This window comes from Urocampus carinirostris, chromosome 14, assembly GCF_059441175.1.
Source record: "Urocampus carinirostris isolate Australia breed hairy pipefish chromosome 14, RoL_Ucar_1.0, whole genome shotgun sequence".
In the NCBI taxonomy this organism is placed as follows: domain Eukaryota; kingdom Metazoa; phylum Chordata; class Actinopteri; order Syngnathiformes; family Syngnathidae; genus Urocampus; species Urocampus carinirostris.
In genome coordinates this window covers 7,967,901-7,989,263 of record NC_142362.1, presented here as the reverse complement: position 1 = coordinate 7,989,263, position 21,363 = coordinate 7,967,901, and the positions used below count along the sequence as shown (strand labels likewise).

The following is a 21,363-nucleotide window of genomic DNA, read 5'->3' as shown; positions in this document are numbered from 1 at the left end:
CGAAGTTAATCGGAATAACTTTAATATATCTGGTGGCGTACATCTTTTATGTCGGGCGTACAACTTACAAAACATCTCCGCCTGGGTGGCCGACAACTTTTTCAAGAAAAAAAAGAAAAAAAAAGAAAAGATTTTTTTTTTTTCCGAATCAAACGTTTGCTTTATTCCGATTTTGAAACCTTCGCTCGGTTTGTAAATTTCGTTTCGTTTGGCAATTTGCATACTCTGCAGCCAATCAGAAGCCTGCATCAAATAACTATGTGCTTCCGGACTTTCCCGAACGTTATAAGGTCGAGCATTTGCATATAATTTTCCAAAGGAGACACACAGAAAATACAAGAAAAATGAATAAGTGGTTAGGAATCAAGCCAAAACCTCAGCCATGGAAGATTCAAAAGAAGCTAACAAAATGTATGACGCTACAAAACGTAAACATACATTAAAAGCATCGTGGAAAGAGGAGTTTAAACATTGCATGAATGAAGATGAGTCAATACAGGTACATACTGATGGCAGATGGAAAACAGCCATGTCATATAAATGCAAAGAATGTTTTAAGTAGATTTATAATTAACTTAATTTTAAAGTGTTGTTCTGTTATATATTCTGATTATCAATCCTTAATACTTTGCAACTATGGTTATTGTTGCGATGAGTCGTCTTATTGTGTTTCAAGTTGTGAACTTTTCAGAGTTGTCTGCCCTGATGTCCGGGAACTTTTTGTCATGAGTTTCAGACACATATATATCTAATTTAAAAAAGATCACAAACGCCATGGTGTTCTCGCTTGCATCCTTTTGTTGTCCTCTCACTCCTTTTTAATGAATTGGTTTTCTGTCGCTGCACTCATTTGTTTGCTAAACAAATGGGATTGGGGGTGATGTTTCTGTTGGGTTGAGCAGCACATTAAGCACAGGAAAGGTTCGAGAGAAAAAAATTGAGTCGAAGCAGGGGAAAAAAAAATCCTAATTTGGACTCATTTCATCCATTCATCCATCCATCCATCATTTATCCTCAGTAGGGTCGCGGGGGTGCTGGAGCCCATCCCAGCTATCTTCGGGCAGTGGGCAGGGGACACCCTCAACTGGTTGCCAGCCAGTCGCAGGGCACACAGAGACAGACAACTCACTCGCTCATTCACACCTAGGGACAATTTGAACCGGCCAATTAACCTGACATGTGGGAGGAAACACGGGGAGAACATGCAAACTCCACACAGGAAGGCTGGTAGCTGGATTTGATCCCATGACCTCACAACTGTGCCGCGGACGCACTAACCACTCAATCACCATGCCGCCCGGACTCATTTTAATGTTTCAAAATGTTAATATTCAGAAGAGACTGATGATATTTTTTCTTTTTGTTTTACATGTTTTATATTTGTGCGTGTTTTCAGCGGTTTTGTGTTGATTCAGCCTAGATTGGTCAAAAGTTGAATTGTAAAAATCTTGTATTGAATTGATTTTCATAGCACTGGAATGGATGCTGTGTTGCTTGACTTTAAAGTTACTATTAACAATTTCAAATAATTTAAAAGTTCACTGTAGAGTGTAAACATAAAGGTTAGTTTAATATAGTAGTATAATACATTTTTTATTCTCTATAAAGAGCCGGAATTACCATCACTACGAAGTTGCACGTTGCAAAAACATACCTATCGACTTATACATGTTCCCGATATGTTCCCATGTTTTTTGATTTTCCTAATTGTTTACACCGTAAAACAATTTTCGTAGGTAAAAAAATACATTAAACAAAAAACGTTTTGAGGGGTTCTACATAGTCTGTATTGCTGAGAGTAAATAGGTGCAGATTTGTGTTTGTAAGGTTTATTACCCCTTAACAAGAGAATTGCATCATTAATAAGGGGAGCAATTCGCTAAAGTTGACAAGTATGCAATAACCTCCTGTGAACCATGGAAGAGGAACCGGCATCCTGTCATAGCAGCAATCACAAAAGCAAAAGTACTGATATTTCAAACTGTAATTTACCAAATCAACGATATGATTATTACATTGAATTACATTTTAAACTTGAATCAGTGATTTGGACCGTTTACTCGTGATAGGTTATCTTAAAACAGGACAGTATTGGTTATGGAAGGATACTAGTTATTTTTGGGGTAATTGGATGACGAGCACATTTTTTTTGCATTAAACTCCTGTTTCGTTGGTTTTGCTTTGCGGGTGTTATGTGTTTTCTGTTTCATTGCCTTTCATAACTAGTACATTAATAATTTACAAAGGCAAACGTATATCACGGATCTAGCTTCTTGATTTTACTCTAAAAATGCACAAAATCGATGCGTTTGAATTTAAAATGTACAGCATTTTCTTGTGAGGTCCTTTCTCATGGTTTTTTATTTTCCTCTTGAGTTTTCCCTTGCCAGCATGATGGTTCAAGATCAGGGGATGGTGTCATTGTAACTTGTGCAGTCCTTTGAGATATTTCCTAATAAGGGCTATACAAACAAATGTGACTTGACCTGTGGGGGGAGCGTGCCCCCCGGACACCCCTAGATTGTCCACCCAGCGGGGTCGCACATAATTCTATGGGAAACACTGATGAGCAATATGATGATTTTGGAGCAGACCTTACTGCCTCGCCCCAAAACATAGAAACAAGATTTAGGGAGAACTTGGCGGGAGAGGGAGAGCCGTTTATCTTCGTCAGAGTCCAAAACAGAGTTCTCATTCGTCTAAGAGACAATCAGCTTTTTTATATCCTCAGACAACATCTCATGTTACTTAGCGCGTCCCATCGCGATGACACACTTGTTTTTTCCTCAATGTGCATGCTTTTCGGGAATTGACAATGTTTTTTCAGAATGTTTTCGTCCTCTTTCAATTTTCCAAAGTTACACAATTTCCAAGAAACTCGTTGGGGTCGGCCTGACACATCCAAATTCCTGACTTGACCACTTGTTCCACGCCAAGCAGAATGTTATTACTTGGTAGCCCAAGGCGAGTGTTATTAATAATAACACATTTAAACTCGGGAGAAACAAGCCTGGAATTTCCCGTCTTTCACTAATGTGTTCTACTTATGTCAAGCTCAACTTCAATAAACAACAACAATGATTGGTTCTTTTGTCACGAACTACATTTTGTTTGCACTCACCGTTATTGTAGGGGGTGTCACAAAGCGTCATGAACTCAACAATGGGATAATCCATCTCGAGCACCGTAATCGCCTTGCCGTGCATGATGGTTAAGGTGGGCCGCCGTCCTGCCTTGTCGTATGAAAGACCTCCAGAGAAGATGACAAAAGGCTCACTGTCGGAGATGAGAAGAAAATTTTTTACCATTTTATCGTGGTGAGGAAACATTTAGCAAGAATCATAGAGATTCTCTCTGAATTTAATACAAATGACTTGTGCTGAGTTTAATATAAAGAATCAAACCTGTTTCTCGAGGTTTTATAATCCACTTTCAGTATCGGTTTACATGATTCCTTCCTTCCATCTTTTTGTATTTTTCCTTAAGCATAGAAAAAAAGGCCAGGTAATTCACAATACATCACAATAATATGACACATTGCTGACGGTATTATAAACATGTCAAATTAATAAACATGCTGTCATATCTGTATTTTATTGCTCTTATTATGTGGTGCATAATGCAGTATTGTCACATAAATCTGGAATCCATTTGCAGTAGGAGATGCAGTAACACACTACTTTTGTGCGTTTCGCTCTTATTTTTTATTTTAAAACATGTTGCGAGAAACATCACATCACCAAATGTACAAACCACCAAAGAAGAAAAAAGGGATGATAGGTTGAAGGCAAAGGTTTATAAGAGACCTGTCTCTAAAATAACTTGGATCGTTTAAACTCATGTATTACATCATTATAAATGACATTTGTTCGAATATTTTGAAATAATCACATTATTTGTCGAACCATATACATTCTACAGTTTAGAAGTTATTTTCCCCATTGTTCTCCTCCTAAAAGGTGGGGTCGGTAACTTATATATCTTACTGTCTGACACCATCTTCTGGCTGACATCATCATTGCAGCCTTTGTCAAGCTTCTTTTGTTGCACGTACAAGTATGTTAAATTCTTAGTTGTGGACTTTGTTGTGTATCTTTTTGGGGTTTGAGTTGGGGTTTGGATTGTATTTAAAACAGCCCTCTTCTTACTTTCACCATTTCCATCTTAGAATAGAAGAAAAGCGCCAGCACGCGCATAAAAACACTCTTCTGTCCCCCCAACTCCCCGCCTCCTTTCCTCCAGCGTAATGTGCTTGCGGCCGAAACTATGAAGGTAAAAGTAACATAAAAGCAGATAGGCGCGGTGGGAAATTGTACCTAAAGACTCTTTGAACTCAGTTGGGCGTTAACACATAATTATTAGAGAAGATATTTATTAGAAAAAAACATTTAAGGGTGTTTGAATATATATATTGGCCTGGAGAGAGATGGGCACCACCAAACTGAACTTGCCCAAGACGCACCACAGGAAATGGTGCACCCCTTAGACCCAAGTGCTTAAGTGATCCAACAAAAGAAACAACCCCCCCCCAAAAATACTCAAATAAATATATTTGTGTTTTTATGTATTTATTTATTTACTTAATCCCCTGTTGTGGATTAACTGTAAGTCAACAGGCTTGAAGTTGGCAATAGCCTATTGTGTGTAGACATCTGGCGGAAGTTATGGCAGGATGTTATTGCAGGAAGTCACGGGCTGTCGTGCTGAGCTAGCCAGGCCGAAAAAACAGTTTGTTTTGAACACACTATAAATGCCGACGTGAAAAGAGAAACGATGAACATTGTTCGACTATTAAATGAACATTGCTCGAACATTGAATGCTGAGTAAAGAGCGTTCCCTCTTTGCCATATCTCCTTCTCTGCGTATATTATGGGGCGACGCCCAACGACGTCCTCTCCAAAAGTATTCTAAAGGCTTTGGTGCTAGTAATCAGAAAGTATCAAGCCACTGGGAATGATTTCAGTATGATAAATCACCACTAGATGGCAGGAAAGGTTTTGATCAGATTTTTGTCAGCACATCAAGGAGCCCCTCGTGTTGCTTCCTCAATCCAGCGATTGAGAGTGTATCACGGCACTGGAAACATCTGTCCCTGAAATTTTTTGAAAATTCATGCATCGGTTCAGTGTTCTTGCACTAAAATGTTATTTTGCATGAAAAGTGCCCCTGTATTTATGAAAAATATTTATATAATGAAAGGTATCACAAATGCAAAGAAAAAAGCACTTAAGTAAAAGTTCAGCTTTAAGTGCACCCCTTCACAAAAAGCTGTTTTCCTCAGCAGTTTACGAGTATTTTAAATAAATTGTGCGTTGTTCAACTTTGATAAAAGCTAGAAACATGCTTTTCTCTCATGAAAGATACGGGTGCATCCTTTCTTTCTCCTTTCCTATTTGAGAAAAACATCTGGCAGTTTAAAAAGGCCCTTAAATTGGTTAAGTTACAACCCTGGGCATGCCTGCATATAGGGGGAAGAAATTTAGATCAATGCATTAAAGCTTTGTCGAGCAACAGCCAAGCCAATGGAGCACATTGGACTCAATTGCCGGGACCGGCAAAGTAAAGCTAGCGGCAAAGCGCTTGATTTATTTCACGGAGTCAGCAAGCGGCAAATTTAGGACGATGATGTGACAGGCAGGCGTCTGCTCGGGATCACAGTTGCACATCATGCCAGCGTAACAAACATGGCGGGGGGTATGTTTTTCAGGGGCTCGAGTAGCGGTGTCCAGGAAGTCGATTGCGCAAAACATTACCGGGCCGCATCCGTGTCGACAGCTGACTCAAAACAACTAGTCAAGATTATTTATTTACAATCAGGGACTGTTGTCAGCCCAAAAATATGGTTACTGTTTGTTTTGGCAGTAGAACCCCTGCAAAGAAAGCTTTGTATTGGTCTGGGTTTGTCTATGACTTTTTCATGGCCAAATTCAAGCACTTTTTAAGCTATTTCAAAGTCAATTTTTCAATGTATCCAGTAAATTCTCCATTAAAATAATAAATCTGGTGTGAAATATGTATTCTGAAGATCGAAAACTATATCTGCTTTTTACCTATATCATGTTTGATCTTGCATGTGCATTTATCGAGACATGATTTTTAGATCTTGAGTAAATCACAAATATAATTGTGGATCTGAACAATACCAGTGTAAATATTCTTGGGACAAATATCTCCCCATGTAAGTGTTAGGTGAAATGAAGGTAATTTTGGAGAAGACGTTGTTGGGCGTCGCCCCAAAATATACGCAGAGATGAAACATGGCAGAGAGGGAAGGCCCTTTATTGCAACATTCATTCAGCAACGTTCAAGCCACGTTCAAATTCGTCCATGAGACGCTGGGCTTTTTACAATGTGTTCTCGTGATCAAGTAATGTTCCAAAGTGTTTTTTCTCGGAATCGACTTGCTTAGTCAGCAACTTGTGATTTCTTGTATAAACATTATTTCATAACATCCTGCCAGATGTCTGTTGTCAGCTCTGTTGTCAACTCGAAGGTGATTTACAGTTAATCCACAACAATAATATATAGCTTACATTCTCAGTTGCAGGAATGTCTTCCCATGACAAATTATTCTAAATGGCCGATAAAAAAATGTCCATAAATGATACGTAATTCTAGCAGTAATACACATTTCATAGAGCCCTGTTTAGGTGGAGCACGCACCTGTCCTCTTTGGGTGATGACGCCTTACAGGACAATGTCGCACAAACTAAAATCAGCTACCGTTACTCAAAAGGAAAGAGGAAATACTACGGTAGAGCGAAGCCACCGGAGAGCAGTCCCAGCATCATCAGAAACATGGCAACGATTTCAAGCATTTATAAGCACTTTGCCCAAAATTCAAGCACTTTTAAATTCTCGGAAATATTACATTAAAATTCAAGCATTTTCAAGGATAGAAAAATTCCTATATTGTTATAATAGATACTCTTATTATATAGCAGGGGTCTGGAACCTATGGCTCGCGAGCCATATATGGCTCTTTCTATGAGTACCTGTGGCTCAGAGACAAATTTGATTGCATGCAAATTTTCTCCATCTCGTTTAAAACTTGAGCCATTAATCCTGTTCAGATACACGCAAAGCCAAACCAGAGCTGAATTCCAAAGCAGTACTTCGCAGAATATATAGGGCACTTTTTCACAACAATTTACAGTCAAGGTGTCACAACAAAACAAAAAAACAAAAACAAAAATCGTTTTGGCTGTACAACGCTAAAGAATCCTTTATATAAAAGCTCACTATATAATCTGTGTTCAGTGTTCAGATACCTTATGATGAAATCCACAGAACAAACTGTAAATACGCCAAAACACCGGAAGAGAATTTAAAGTTATTTGATTGGGTGAGTGGGAGGGATGGGTGGAGCTATTCAAAAAGTGCAAACACTCCCTCCCGTCTCTCGCCCTATGCCGTTTGCGCCAAAGATAAGCAGATCAGGCTCCCTGTTTGCAGAATGTTGTGACGTTTTTACAAAATAACTGCTTGCATCTGGTTTTGAAACCAATATGTATGAAAAAAAAAAGGGTCAAAAGGAGTTTAACCGATCTTGAGTAATTGCAAGAAAGAGACAAGTTTAAAGTGGTATGTTTGTTGATTTTGGGACACGAGCTCTGGCATTATTCTCTTTTCATAATCTTTATCAAATCATCAAAAATAAATGTACTGAAGACTAAACTTTTGTCTGGGGCGCGGGTTTAGCCATTTAGTAAATTTGTCTCGTAATATATGGTGTGCCTCTTTCCCAAAATAAAATTAATATATTTTGCTTTTATGGCTCTTTGAGTCAAAAAGGTTCCCGACCCCTGTTATATAGTATGCTGAGAATGACGATCACTGCAATGATAATGACGATCACGGTGGAAGTGGCAGTGGTGATGATAATGATGATGATGACGGAGTGACCGTGCATCCACAAAACTTATGTAAATACCGCAAATTCCGGACTATAAGCCGCTACTTTTTTCCCAAACTTTCAACCCTGCGGCTTATTCAGTGATGCTGCCAATTTATGTAATGTTTCTAACGGCCGCCAGCGGCGCTCGAGTACAAAAGGTAAGATTTAGACCGGTGAAATATATGCGCCGAGGAAGACCGCAACTTCTTGGCTTGACTCGCGGCGAGAAATCTTTCACTAAAACTGGCCGCATGCGAAAGGCAACTTTTTCGCAAGTCTGCTAGTGGATATTGAGAGCGTAGGGCAGCATAAAAAAATCCACCATAAGCAACGGGTTCCGAAAAGCCGGTCACGGAGAGGAGGGCACAGAATCAGGAGTGGATGGGTGCGTGGGACGACGTCTATATGACAAAGTTTCTTTCCGACACAGAGGAAGACGACTTTGATGGCTTCAGTTCTACGGAGGAAGATGAGGACGGTTTACCGTGATTTTTACAAGTACGGTATGTTTTTTTAACAGACCTGTTTACTGTGTTGCGAGCGTGTTGCTAGTGTGTTGCTACCATTAACTGCCTGGATGAAAGTTATATTATTATTACTAAAGCTTTGAAAACTCTCTCGGTGTACCGTCTTTCTTCGTAAATATGTGTAACCATGCATAATATGTATTTGCAACTGTATATTTTTGTAATGTATTTATCTTAGAGACTTATTCTGATATGTTTTCCACGGGCAAATCAAAAAGAAGGGGCGAAAACAACGGGGGCTGACGGGAAGTGGAGTAAAGGTGAGACGTGTTTGCGGACGCAGCAGACAATAGTGGATATATATTTTTCCCACCCTTACCTTAGGAAATATACATTTTTTTTCCTTGGATGACTTTCAACGGGACCCGGACTCTGCAGGTCTGCCTCAAACCTTAAGTACCGCTATCAATTTCCGTTCATTGTGACTTTTGGACTGTGTACTGTTTCTATCGCGGGACTTAAAGTCGCGTTTGGGTTAATTTTGTGTTTGTGTTACATGCTTTAATGTGGGCGCATGCGGCTTATATACAGGTGCGGCTTGTGTAAGTACAAAATCGGTTTTCCTCTTAAAATGTAGTAGGTGCGGCTTATAATCAGGTACGCTCTATAGTCCAGAATGCTCTATAGTCCGGAATTTACGGTATGTATATTCTAGAGGTGTTTGTTATATGTAAATTCACAGGACATTTAGCAATAAGACACAATTATTAATGGAGTAGAGTAGGTTTAAATTGGCATATGCTTCATCCTATTCCTGACATGTTACGTTCACATTGTTTTTATTTTTTGACTTTTTTTGTTTTTCTCATGTTCAAAATAAAGTTTCATTCATGCGTCCATGTTATTACTGCAAAGCAAGAATTGTTGCAAAGGGTTGTAGAAATAAAGTACATTTACAACAAAACACCTACGAAATCATGTCAAGTTGTCTTTGTAAATTATTAAGTCATGTGTAGCTCATACCTAAGCTCAGGAGTGCAGAAGCTTGTATCTCTGTCATATCAGATTAGCCTATGAATCGTTGCACTAATCTCGGATCTTACTTTGTCTTCCTGGAGAAGGGTCCAGATGAAATTTGACATCTTGACAGCTTGTTAGACTGCGGATTGATAGCCGTTCATTCTTTAGAGACTGATTTTGTTACGCTTATTAACACGGGCTTGTTTAATCCTCAGTGACGAGTCATTTTGTTGTCATGAACATTACACTTGTTTCTGCTGAACAGACCGCTGCCCCGTTTCTTTACCTATCGGAATAATTGGTTCAATTACCTGGGCTGAAATGTTACAGAGATTAATTAATTCAATGACAGATGTTTTTATCAAATTGGAATAGCCGGTGCCAGCAATTTTATGTCATTTTAACCCATTTTGGAAGGCCTAAAATAGTAAAAAACTTGTCAAAAACCCTCATATTTTATTAGGGAAAAAAAATTATGTTTGTAGTTTGTGTACCATTGTTTAGGAATCAACGGTTGAATATCCCAGTTTCTTGAAAATAATACAACAGTTTTTTTTGAAAGGATGTATTTCAAGTGGAGCTTTCACTTTGGTGCTTTTTTTGCATTTGCGATACCTCCAATATCTAAACAATGCTTTACATAAACACAAGGGCAGATTTATTGCCATCACGAAACGTCATCCCTATCCGACCAGGCGATTACAATGGGACTTTGCCATCTTTTTCTTAAAGGAATAACCTCTGGTGAGAAATTTCTCGAACAATCCGTCTATCCGTCATGACCCTCATCATACAGCTTCAATATACGCCTACATTGCCAGAAAAAAGGAAGCAACACTAGGAATATGGGCTTCCTTGATGTGTGGACAAAGATCTGAACAAAGCCACTCCTGCCATCTAATGGTGATTTCTCAAACTAATATAATTTTCGAAAGGCTTTATACCTAATAATAGCAGCGCAATCCCCTTTACAGTATGTTTTTTTTTTAAATAAAACAAGAAAAAACTATTTTGACATTATGACATAGAGTAAGTTAAATGAAATAACCCCTTACGTTCCTGTAGAATTCGCCTTAAATCCCAATCCAAGACGTGCCCTAGGTAAATTGAATGCTGTTCTTGAACCTTTTGGAGAATAAATAAAAGGTTTTTATTCTGACCTGATTTTTTGTTTTTTGCAATCAAATGCCTGGAGATGAATTTAAGCATCTGAGCTTGAAAAGTGATGAAATAATAGTTTGAAGCCTTACCTGGTAAATTGTCAATTTTGATCACAATTTGATAAACTAAACATTGCATTTTACACATTTTTTCTAATGGTAGGTTTAGGCCTAAAAATCTTGCAACTCCGTATTTTACTTTGGCCAATGTTTAGACATTGTGAAAGAGTTGTAAATGTTTGACTTCTGGGAAAGAAGTCTCCATGATTATGCACATTTGCGCGTGATAATCGTGGGTAAAAATGAATCTCGGGTTGCATTTACATACGTTTGTTTTGGGCTGTGATTTCAATGCAGCCTGTAAAATTGCATGAAATTATGTTGGGAATTTCGTTGGCTGACCAATGTGTTGATCGAAATGTGAATAGGTCACTATTGTCTGAAAATTTTCAAGACAAATTAAGTCACGACTTTTTTTATCCTTCTTCTTTAATACAAGTCCTGATTGGTTGTCTCAGGCTATGAACCATAAAAAAAATCTTGCAATTAGCCAAGAGTGGTGTAAATCAAAAGGTCAGAGGCTATCAGCTATATCAGAAATCATTTGATGAGTCTGTTTATTTTTAAGGGATATGGAGCGAAATAGACGGATTACAACAACGATCCTCTAACTATGCACGGATGCTTTTATGATGATTTTTTTTTTTTTTAATCTCTTGCTGTTTTATGTGCTTTGGAGGATATATTTTACATGGTTGGATCCAATGGACTCTCCTGAATGTTAACACATCATGTTTTCAGGGAATCATGAGTAGAATTTCAGGGCACTTTTAGGTGAATCATCCCGGCTTAATAGTTCTCAGGTATCTTGTTCCAGACTCATTGTGATGTTTCTGTGATGAGTTTATTTTAAAATGTTCATCAAATCCTTAATAATAAGGGTTTAAGCGTTCTAATCCTTTGTGGCATGACGTATTTCAGTGTCTGGTAACATCGTGGAAAGACAGTCTGCCGTGAAGGGGTTACAGAAGAAAGCGCCACCATTTCATTTTTGGTTTTCACTTATTAAAAAAAAGAGAGTCTTGCCACTGTACAGGCATAACAGTATGCAGATTGTATGCAACATAAATAAACAAAGAAACAAGGCAACACTTGTTTTCAGTTCTCACCATGCGGGAAAGTGACCTGGATGGGCTTAGAGGTGTTTCTGAGGTTCCACAGTGTCAGGCTACCGTCTGAGTGGCTGCACATAAACTGCTTTCCTTCGTGATGCCAGCTCACTGAGTGGATAGCCTGAAACAAGAAGAAAAAAACAGGAAAAAGCATACCGAAGTTTAATAAACTCTTTGATTGTAATATTTTTACAATAACTCTTTACTTAATTTCCAATCGACATTTTAATTTCAATTTATATGCTAGTAATCAGGGTTGGGTAGGGTTACTTTAACTTGATTACTTTCAATGACTTTTGGATTACTCCTATACCAAATATGCTAATAAAAGTCAAAAGAAACTAAATATGAATACAATTATGACTCACAACACAAGGTAAGCTTTCTCTCCTGGCTTTGATCTCTTTGATCTCCGGCAAAACTAACATAAAATGCGACAGAAACAAAATGAAAATAAATCCAAACAGCTTGCCAACATCATTTTTTGCCGTTCCGTGTATTCCGTTACTCCCCAAGCCTGCACAAAATTTAGTCATTTTATTCATTTTTAGTTTCTTTTGTATTTTATTAGCATATTTGGTATTGGAGTAATCCAAAAGTAATTGTATGTAATCATGTTTAAGTAACCCTACCTAACCCTGCTAGTAGTCAGTGAAAAACTTATTAATGTACTTTCTGCAGTACGTATCCAAAATTCCGACTACTGTGAACGCATCACGCTGTCCATAATATTCTTTTAGGCTGTTTAATTACACTCTGGTTTTTAATAAAGAGTAAAAAATAGACACTAGAGGGAATTATTTGATATAATTTCATTTTTTAAATAGTAAACATTATCCGTTGTAAAAAGAAATCTCGAAGCTAGCGCTTAGGCTAAATATCAATGGAGGACCCGATTCAAAAGCTAACAGAAATTAGCATTGACTTTAACTGAAGTACTGTATTCCTTCGAACAACGAATATTAACACTAAAACATGGAAAGACATACCTAGTCGTATGGTAACACTCCTTTAGGAAACGAATTATCATATTGATATATATATAATTATAAAATATAATTATTATTATTAATACAAATAAAAAAGGTTCATTTGATTGAACTCCAATGAAAGCTTTCTTCTGTTTTGATTATTAGTGTGTACCCCATCCAAGTACGGCAGCACACTGCCCTCTAGTGGAGTAAAAGTTAGTAATTGTTTTTAATTGGCAAGTTTGTTTCATGGCGCTAACATTATGTCTGTCAGGACCAGAAAAGAGACAGGACCCACTCGCGAAACGTTTCTCACAGTTTTATTGGGAAAAAGGGAAAGGAGCGCATACGGGATCCGGAGATCGCTGGTCGCGGGGAGTAGGTTGCTCAGACGCGGAAGTGGGAATTCCGTGGCTAGCGATGGCGATGTCGGGAACGGAAAAAAACGGGTCAGTAGCCGGGAGAGAAGAGCAAAAACGTGATCGGAAACAAGTCGAAAGCCAGGAGAGGAGAGTAGACGTGGTCGAGATTTAAAAAAACGTATCGTTATTCGGGGCGGGAGAACAGACGTGGTAGCGATCAAAACAGGTCGTAAGAGAGCAGACGTGGTCTAACTCAAAACAAATCGTAACGGGAGACCACCAGGAGCAAAAAACAGGACAGGCGAAAAGAGCTTACCGTGTAAAAACAGATATTCGCAGACGGACCGACAAAAGGGGACTCACAGGACGGAGTTTAAATACTGACAGGGAGCCAATCTGTCAACAAGCTGCAGCTAGCGCCACACGGGTTGGGCCAATTTAGTTGGTTGCACGATACAGAACTGTATTTAATCCCATTTTTAAGCGGAAGTACAATGTTGGCAACAAGATTGACTTGGTATAATTGGAACTTATTTGAATGCAACACAAACTTTTTCTTCTTTTTCCCTGTTTTTTTTCTATTTTTTTAATTCCTTCAAAAAAATCTGATTGTGTTTATTTTTCCCTAGCTGGTTCTTTTTTCTTTTTGTTCTCTATTTACTTTTTTCCCTTTCTTTCTTTCTTTTCTTTTTTTCTGGCTTTTTTCTGAAATTTTCCTTCTTTTTTCTCTTCCTTAAGTTTCTTTTATTCTCAGCTTTTCACTACTTTTTCATGTTCGTATTTTTTTTTTCTTTGCTTTATCCCCCCCTCCTTTAAGTCATTTTTTGCATAATTTTACATAATATTTGGTCATATAGGGATGAAAGAAGCAAAAACAACCCGAAGAGCCGTTTAGGACCCGAAAGAGCCGGTTCCTTTTAGTGAGCCGAGCCGAAGAAGCCGGTTCTCGAAAAACTCTACCGACTTTACTCAACTTTGTTCTACTTCGACCTTGACTTCAAAATACCGCATTTAGAACACAGCGTCAGGGGAACCCGTGTATTTTTACCTTCATGCACTGTAACTTTGACTTAATTCGCATAGTTAGCAATTTCGAGCCCTGATTTTTGTGAGCTGGCTAGATTTTCTTGTGAGCAGAAAAGCTCCGGGTAGTGCGCAATGGCGCACACATGCAGCTTAGAGGGAACATTGCATATGGAGTGCATTGTTTTAGTGCATACCGTTTCCGATTCAATGAGTCATTTTCCGTTACCTCATCGTAGTAGATCCTGAAATCAGCCTTCTTGACTCTGAGGTCCCACTGTACGATTGTCCCGCTCTCGAAGCCGACAAGAAGCTGGAGAGGGATGAAAGATGATCGATGATGGAGCATACACATATTGACTGTTTCGTTGCAGAAGTTGTTAAGGAACCATTATTTTGAAATCCACTTCCATACATAGCTTAGCTCGCATTAAATATTCCTGTAATGTTTCTGCTGATGTCAAGTATTACAATCAATTTGCACTGTGAGAGAAATCATGTCATCCAATTTCTCCACAACTCCAGTTGAAAAGAAATACAGCAGAACCTCGGTTTTCGAACGCCTCTCAGTTCGAACAAATCGGAGTCCGACCAAAAATTTTGAGAAATTCTTGCTTTCCTTTTCGGTCAAAAAATCGGAGTTCGAACGCCGGTAATGCGTGAGTGGGTATGCTAGATCGCTCTTTTCGTGACCAACTGTTATCGCCCCAAAGGTAAGAAATCCTATTCATAATTCTTTTCTTTATCCTTTTTTTTCTTAGTTTTACACGTTCATGTTAGCGTAATCTTTCGTACGGAAGATTCCGATAACGCAAACGTACGATTAGATAGATAGATAGATAGATAGATAGATAGATAGATAGATAGATAGATAGATAGATAGATAGATAGATAGATAGATAGATAGATAGATAGATAGATAGATAGATAGATAGATAGATAGATAGATAGATAGATAGATAGATAGATAGATAGATAGATAATGTCTAGATAGATGTCTAGATAGATAGATGTCTAGATAGATAGATGTCTAGATAGATAGATGTCTAGATAGATAGATAGATGTCTAGATAGATAGATAGATAGATAGATAGATAGATAGATAGATAGATAGATAGATAGATAGATAGATAGATAGATAGATAGATAGATAGATAGATAGATAGATAGATACTTTATTCATCCCTGTAGGGAAATTCATACTTCCAGCAGTCTACCCCGTTGTTTATTTACAGATTAACATGATGCCCTAGGGGTGCTTGTAGCGGAGTAGATGACGTCACGCTAGTCCAAAAGTTCGACATCCCTGCGGCAGATGGAAATCTTTTCTTTGTGAAAATCCAGGGATACACCACCTCGTGTTAGCAAGTCCGCCTCCTCTCCGATTCCCCCCGGCTTTCGTGTCTCTGTATAGCGGCGTTGAAGCCGGATAGCTCCGGGTAGCTCCGGGTGGCTACACGTTAGCGTCCGGAATGCTAAACGTGAGCCACGTTTCCGCAAAACACAGCAACTGCGCTCCCTGTGCGCTTCGATGTTTTCCACCAGCACTCGATGATTTTATTTGGTCGTGAGTTCGCATTTCCCATGATTACGGATGGTACCGAAGACTTATAACGCCGCTAGCCGCTTAGCTAGCTCCGGCTCTTCTTCCACGATAGGCCCCTTCATCACGCCGGCACGAGAATTCTTCAGGGCAAGGAAATTGATTCCTTGAATAAACGCATTTTCGTGCGCTAAAACTTATGTCCATAGGATAGAAGTAATCCATAGTGTAGTTGTCAAAACGGGAAGAAAAAACACCAAAGATAGGAGCTGACAATAAAACAATAGGGCAGCTGCTGGAAAAGGCAGCCGCTCGTGGCAGCGCCGCTTTGATTAGCCTGGGTTAGCTTTATGTTTACGTTAAACATTCGAGGTAAACATTCAGGGTGTTTGAACGGATTAAAATGATTTACATTATTTTTAATGGGAAAAATGATTTCGGTGATCGAACAAATCGGTTTTCGAACAGGGTTCTGGAACGGATTATGGTCGAGAACCGAGGTTCCACTGTATGTACACTAATCCGTGCTTCTAATATTTCTTGGGGCTACAGTGTCAGGCGAAAGTATTGGCCTGCCGAGAGCTTTTCTTCATTTTGACACCTTTTAGGCTTGAAACTTGAAGCTAAAAAACGAAGATTTTCTATGAATCAAACACACGTGAGACCCAATCTTGATGTGGGAAAAAATTTACAACAAAAAACAGAAAAGTCGGTGTTGCAATAATATCGGTTCTCTATTCTCTCAGCTCAGCCAGAAGTTTCCTGATGACTTCTGAATGATCCAATGTCGACTTAAATGACTAACAAAGCCAAACAGAGAGCACCTGTGTGTCATTAACATACCTGTCAACCTGTACGTCTGTGCTGTACAAAATACATTTATTATACATTTTAGGACGTGTACGACGTATAAGAAAATCTGTACGGAAAAAAGCAAATTTGTCAATTATGGGTACCATCCGGTATACACCGACTATCACAAAACGACAAATTAATCAAGTTCGCCGCGGTAGCCTCTATCTCGGTATAATTTTTTTCCTTGCAAACAAAGCGAGCGGTTTGATGCTACTGTGCGCATGCGTCTGCCGCCTGGGGATTTCCCATCATGCATCATTCTGAAAAAAAAAATGGCGTAAGATTATTTTGTAAGGGAAAATACGACAGTTTGTAAAGGCATGGAGCCGTGGAGGTTGACAGGTATGCATTAAGTCTCAGTTTAAATGCACGTGATTTGTGACGTGCTCAGAGGTCTGTGAAAGGGGACACATCTTACGGAGAATTGTGTGAGCAATGATATGTCAAGAACCGGAACAGGAGAAGAACCCAAATGCGTGACGTTTCTCACACAAGCTTTTATTTGACGGGAAATGGGGCAGTCATGCACGTTAACCTAAATGCCAGTGTTTCGGCGACTGTTGGGCGGAAGATGTAAGGCGCAGTCTGGCGTGGAAAGACGGGAAGCCAGAGGCCGACGAGATCGATACCAATTGCTCAAGGAAATATCGGACAGATGGAGCGATACCGGACAGGACGGGACAGACAGGATTATATCAAAACTGGAGATCGATATAAAACAGGACAAAATAGAGGGGAACATTACCAGACAGGAAACACAGGCAGGGAACCGGACAGAGTCAAAACCCACGTCTCGCGGGGCAGAGGTTCATTGACGGACTGACTGGTGAGTGAGAACACTGAGCTTAAACAGAAGGGAAACCAATCTGTCAACGAGCCACAGCTGGCGCCAATTGGGCGTCATGGCAACCGTGACATAATATTAAACTGGAGAGAGCACAAAACACTGCTAACCTACCAAGACCTGGCTCTCCCTCTAAACTTCCAGCCCAAACAAGGAGAAAAGTAATCAAAGAAGCAACCAAGCGACCTCATAGCTCGCCTTGTTACATTTTCATTTGACCCACATGGTTTCGTAAAAAAGCGCTGCAGTGCTGTTAAAACAGCTTCAAGTTTCTTCACATTTTCACAGTGTTGGTTTCCAGTTAGCTTTTTGTAGTCAGGATGATTTATCTTTTGATATTTCTTTCCACAGTCTCTTTGGAAATTAGGCAGACGCAGTTGTCTTGGATTCAGGTGGAAAAATAACTTAATTTCCACTTGTCCTGGAAGCGAAGGCCCTCACATTCAATTTTCCTTTTTTTATTAACATTCGCTATGTCGGAAATGGGGTGGCCTAAAGTCTTACAGAAGGCCTATGGGCAAGATGGCCAAAGGGATACTCCAATCATTTGGTGAAATGATGATTTTTATTTTTTAATTTTTTTTGGAGGGGTACAAATGTATTCTATACTATGGTCAACATTACTGGTGGGCCACATAGGTTATTATTAATTTTATGACAGAGGCCGTGATCCAGTAAAAAATTGTACTTGGGATGTAACTTCCCCCCCAGCTAGACTTAGGACATGCCTGCAACAGAGCATTTGTGGAAAGATCTGAAAAAAGCTATGCAGAAACGATCACCATGAAATCTAAAGGAACTTGAGCTTATTTTGTGAGGAAGAATGGGCAAATGTTTCTGTCTCAAGATGTGAAAAACTTAAATACTTGTTGCTGTGATCACACAATTTATTAACATGTTTTTGATGTGTCTGTTTGTATTCTTACAATAATTGTAACATCTTGGGGTCCGCTAACTAATAATCAAGATGCCCTTCACTTTAGTGCAGGAAAGTCTCGTCACAAGCTGGCCTCCCCTGATATACTCCCTTGATTTTACAGTAACTCATTGTTCTTTTATGTTAAAAAAGTTTCACTTTTCTTACTCCTTATTCATTGTGCTCGCAGGCCATCTAGCTAGCAGCATTATATTGCTCCATTTAATCATGTGATTTTGTTAAAGCCAATCGGATTCGTTTCATGTATTCATGTGATATTGTTGAAGCCAATCGGAAAGGTTGTTTTACGCCTGTGTTTTGAATAAATGGGCTAGTGGTTATCAGATGGGTGTCTTTCCTCTCTGAGCCGACCTTGGAAGCAAATCCATGGGAAAGCTCAGGTAGGATGCGCCTCCGATGAAAGGGATGACGAAAATCAATTTCTGACTCTGAGAGTGTCTTTCTTTACTTTAATCTCAAGTTTTAACCTTGACTGCCTCTACTTTTCAATTGTTTATTTGTTATCACAAAATAAAATGTTGAATACATTTGGTTTCTTTTGCGGATTACGTCTCACCTCTTTTTGAGTCTGGGAAAATATGTTCTATAAGTTTAAAGCCTAAAATATGGCAAGATGTCAAAGAGTTGGAGGGTTAACTGTAAAATTATCTTCATTTACAGTCATAGAAACAATGTGAACATTCTTGATTGAAGTTTTATCACAGCATACCTGTCAACCGTACATTTTTGCCGTACAAAGTACATTTATTTACATTTTAAGATGTGTACGACGTACAAGATAATCTGTACGGAAAAACGCAAATTTGTCAATTATGGGTATACACTGACGATCAGACCAGTTCGCCGCGGTAGCCTCTATCTCGGTATCGTTTTTTTTTCTTTTTCGTTGCCAACAAAGCGAGCGGTTTCATGCTACTGTGCGCATGCATCTGCCGCCTCGGATTTCATGTGGTAGTTACGTAGTGAAAGGAAGTCCGTCTCTTTTTAGAGAACCGGCTTTTTCGGCTCAACTCATTCAAGAGAGCCGGCTCTCAAACGGCTCACTTGCTTTGATGCATTTTATTACGAATGATTATGTTGTATTAAGAAGTTAAGAAAAAAAGGAAATATAAAAGGAGAACATGAACAAAGACAGGTTTGCGGTTATCCCTTGAATCAGTATATTACCAACAATAATTTAATGCAAAAAATGAATTCATAATTTGAATAATAAAATTCTACTTAATTATATTTGCATGTATTTTTTCCTTCTACAGTGAACGTCCAAGCGACTTCATTTTTGAACTTTTTTTATAATAAACCTCATTCATGTCGAGCAACTCAGTATCTCACAACAAAATGTTAATTAACAATTTATATGATATAACGAAACACATCTACTATATAACATGTTAAACTACCGTATTTTCCGCACTATAAGGCGCACCTAAAAGTCTTAATTTTTTTCAAAAGCTGACCATGCGCCTTATAATACAGTGTGTCTTATTTATGAATCAACATTAAATCACAAGGTCTCGCAACTTACGCAATAAGCCGCCGACTCGATTTTCCCCCGAACGTGGAGTAGTCCGCGGTGTATGCTGGGATTTATATACCGGCGTTTCATTGGGTAACCAATGTGTCAATCATCATTTGAATCGATCACTATTGGCTGAAGTTATTCGGAGCCTCGGATTGGCTAGAGCGCCAAAACAAACCCTGCAATTGGCCGAAAAAGATGTATCAATCATCCGTTGAATCGATCGCTATTGGCTGAAGTTATTCAGAGCCTCGGATTGGCTAGAGGGCCAAAACAAACCCTGCAATTGGCCGAAAAAGATGTGTCATTCATCCGTTGAATCGATCGCTATTGGCTGAAGTTATTCAGAGCCTCGGATTGGCTAGAGGGCCAAAACAAACCCTGCAATTGGCCGAAAAAGATGTGTCAATCATCCGTTAAATCGATCGCTATTGGCTGAAGTTATTCGGAGCCTCGGATTGGCTAGATGGCCAAAACAAACCCTGCAATTGGCCGAAAAAGATGTGTCATTCATCCGTTGAATCGATCGCTATTGGCTGAAGTTATTCAGAGCCTCGGATTGGCTAGAGGGCCAAAACAAACCCTGCAATTGGCCGAAAAAGATGTGTCAATCATCCGTTAAATCGATCGCTATTGGCTGAAGTTATTCGGAGCCTCGGATTGGCTAGATGGCCAAAACAAACCCTGCAATTGGCCGAAAAAGATGTGTCATTCATCCGTTGAATCGATCGCTATTGGCTGAAGTTATTCAGAGCCTCGGATTGGCTAGAGGGCCAAAACAAACCCTGCAATTGGCCGAAAAAGATGTGTCAATCATCCGTTAAATCGATCGCTATTGGCTGAAGTTATTCGGAGCCTCGGATTGGCTAGATGGCCAAAACAAACCCTGCAATTGGCCGAGTTTAGCAATGGCGTAGCAAGCTTAGCAAGCTTGCTAAAGTCCACCATAAAGAAACATGTTTTATTAGTCTGTATTTGCAAATAATTTACTCTCCTGGATTTACTTCACTCACGGTTGTAAGAAGACCATGATTCCGTATCATTATTGAGCTATGCGGCTTTATATTTTCCCTGTATCTTGTTTTAGAACGATCTTGATGTTGCTGTGATGAGTTGAGTGAATTCAACTCAATTCCAAGTGTTTATTGTCATACGCACAGTAAAGTTGCGAGCGAAAAAGAAAATAGAAACTAAGGAATGGTTGGCATTTCTTGAATCCCAAGACTTTAACCTTCCGAATGATATTTGAAACGATGCATTTGAGTGACATCGTACAGACAGTGTTTCCGTACATGTCTGAGACACGTATTTGCTTCTTTGCAAGCTTTGGGAATGTTAAGGGGGTAATCAGTTGGACTGAACTATCTGACTGTTTTGTCCACGTTCCCATTGTAGCACCTTATAATCCGGTGCGCCTTATCTATGGAAGATATAGGACCAAAAACAATTTTTTGGGGGTGCGCCCTATAACCCGGTGCGCCCTATAGTGCGGAAAATACGGTACATAAATAAACACGTTTGAAAAAAAATATGGTCTAAGATTATTTTGTATATGGTAAGGGAAAATACAACATTTTGTAAGGGCATGGAGC

General features: G+C 39.1%; 1 protein-coding gene across 13 annotated transcripts in view; it reads right to left on the bottom strand.

Annotated features, from left to right (window-relative positions):
* Window positions 1-21,363, bottom strand: part of stxbp5l (syntaxin binding protein 5L) — a 308,998-nt gene that overhangs the window by 105,830 nt on the left and 181,805 nt on the right. For all 13 annotated transcript variants that reach the window (XM_088353620.1, XM_088353624.1, XM_088353621.1 and 10 more), the window contains exons 7-10: window positions 14,303-14,386; window positions 11,715-11,838; window positions 3,405-3,480; window positions 3,122-3,276 (exon numbers count right to left, since the gene is read on the bottom strand). In XM_088353620.1, coding sequence (XP_088209746.1) covers window positions 3,122-3,276; window positions 3,405-3,480; window positions 11,715-11,838; window positions 14,303-14,386 — 439 coding nt within the window. The remainder of the gene's footprint in view (window positions 1-3,121; window positions 3,277-3,404; window positions 3,481-11,714; window positions 11,839-14,302; window positions 14,387-21,363) is intronic.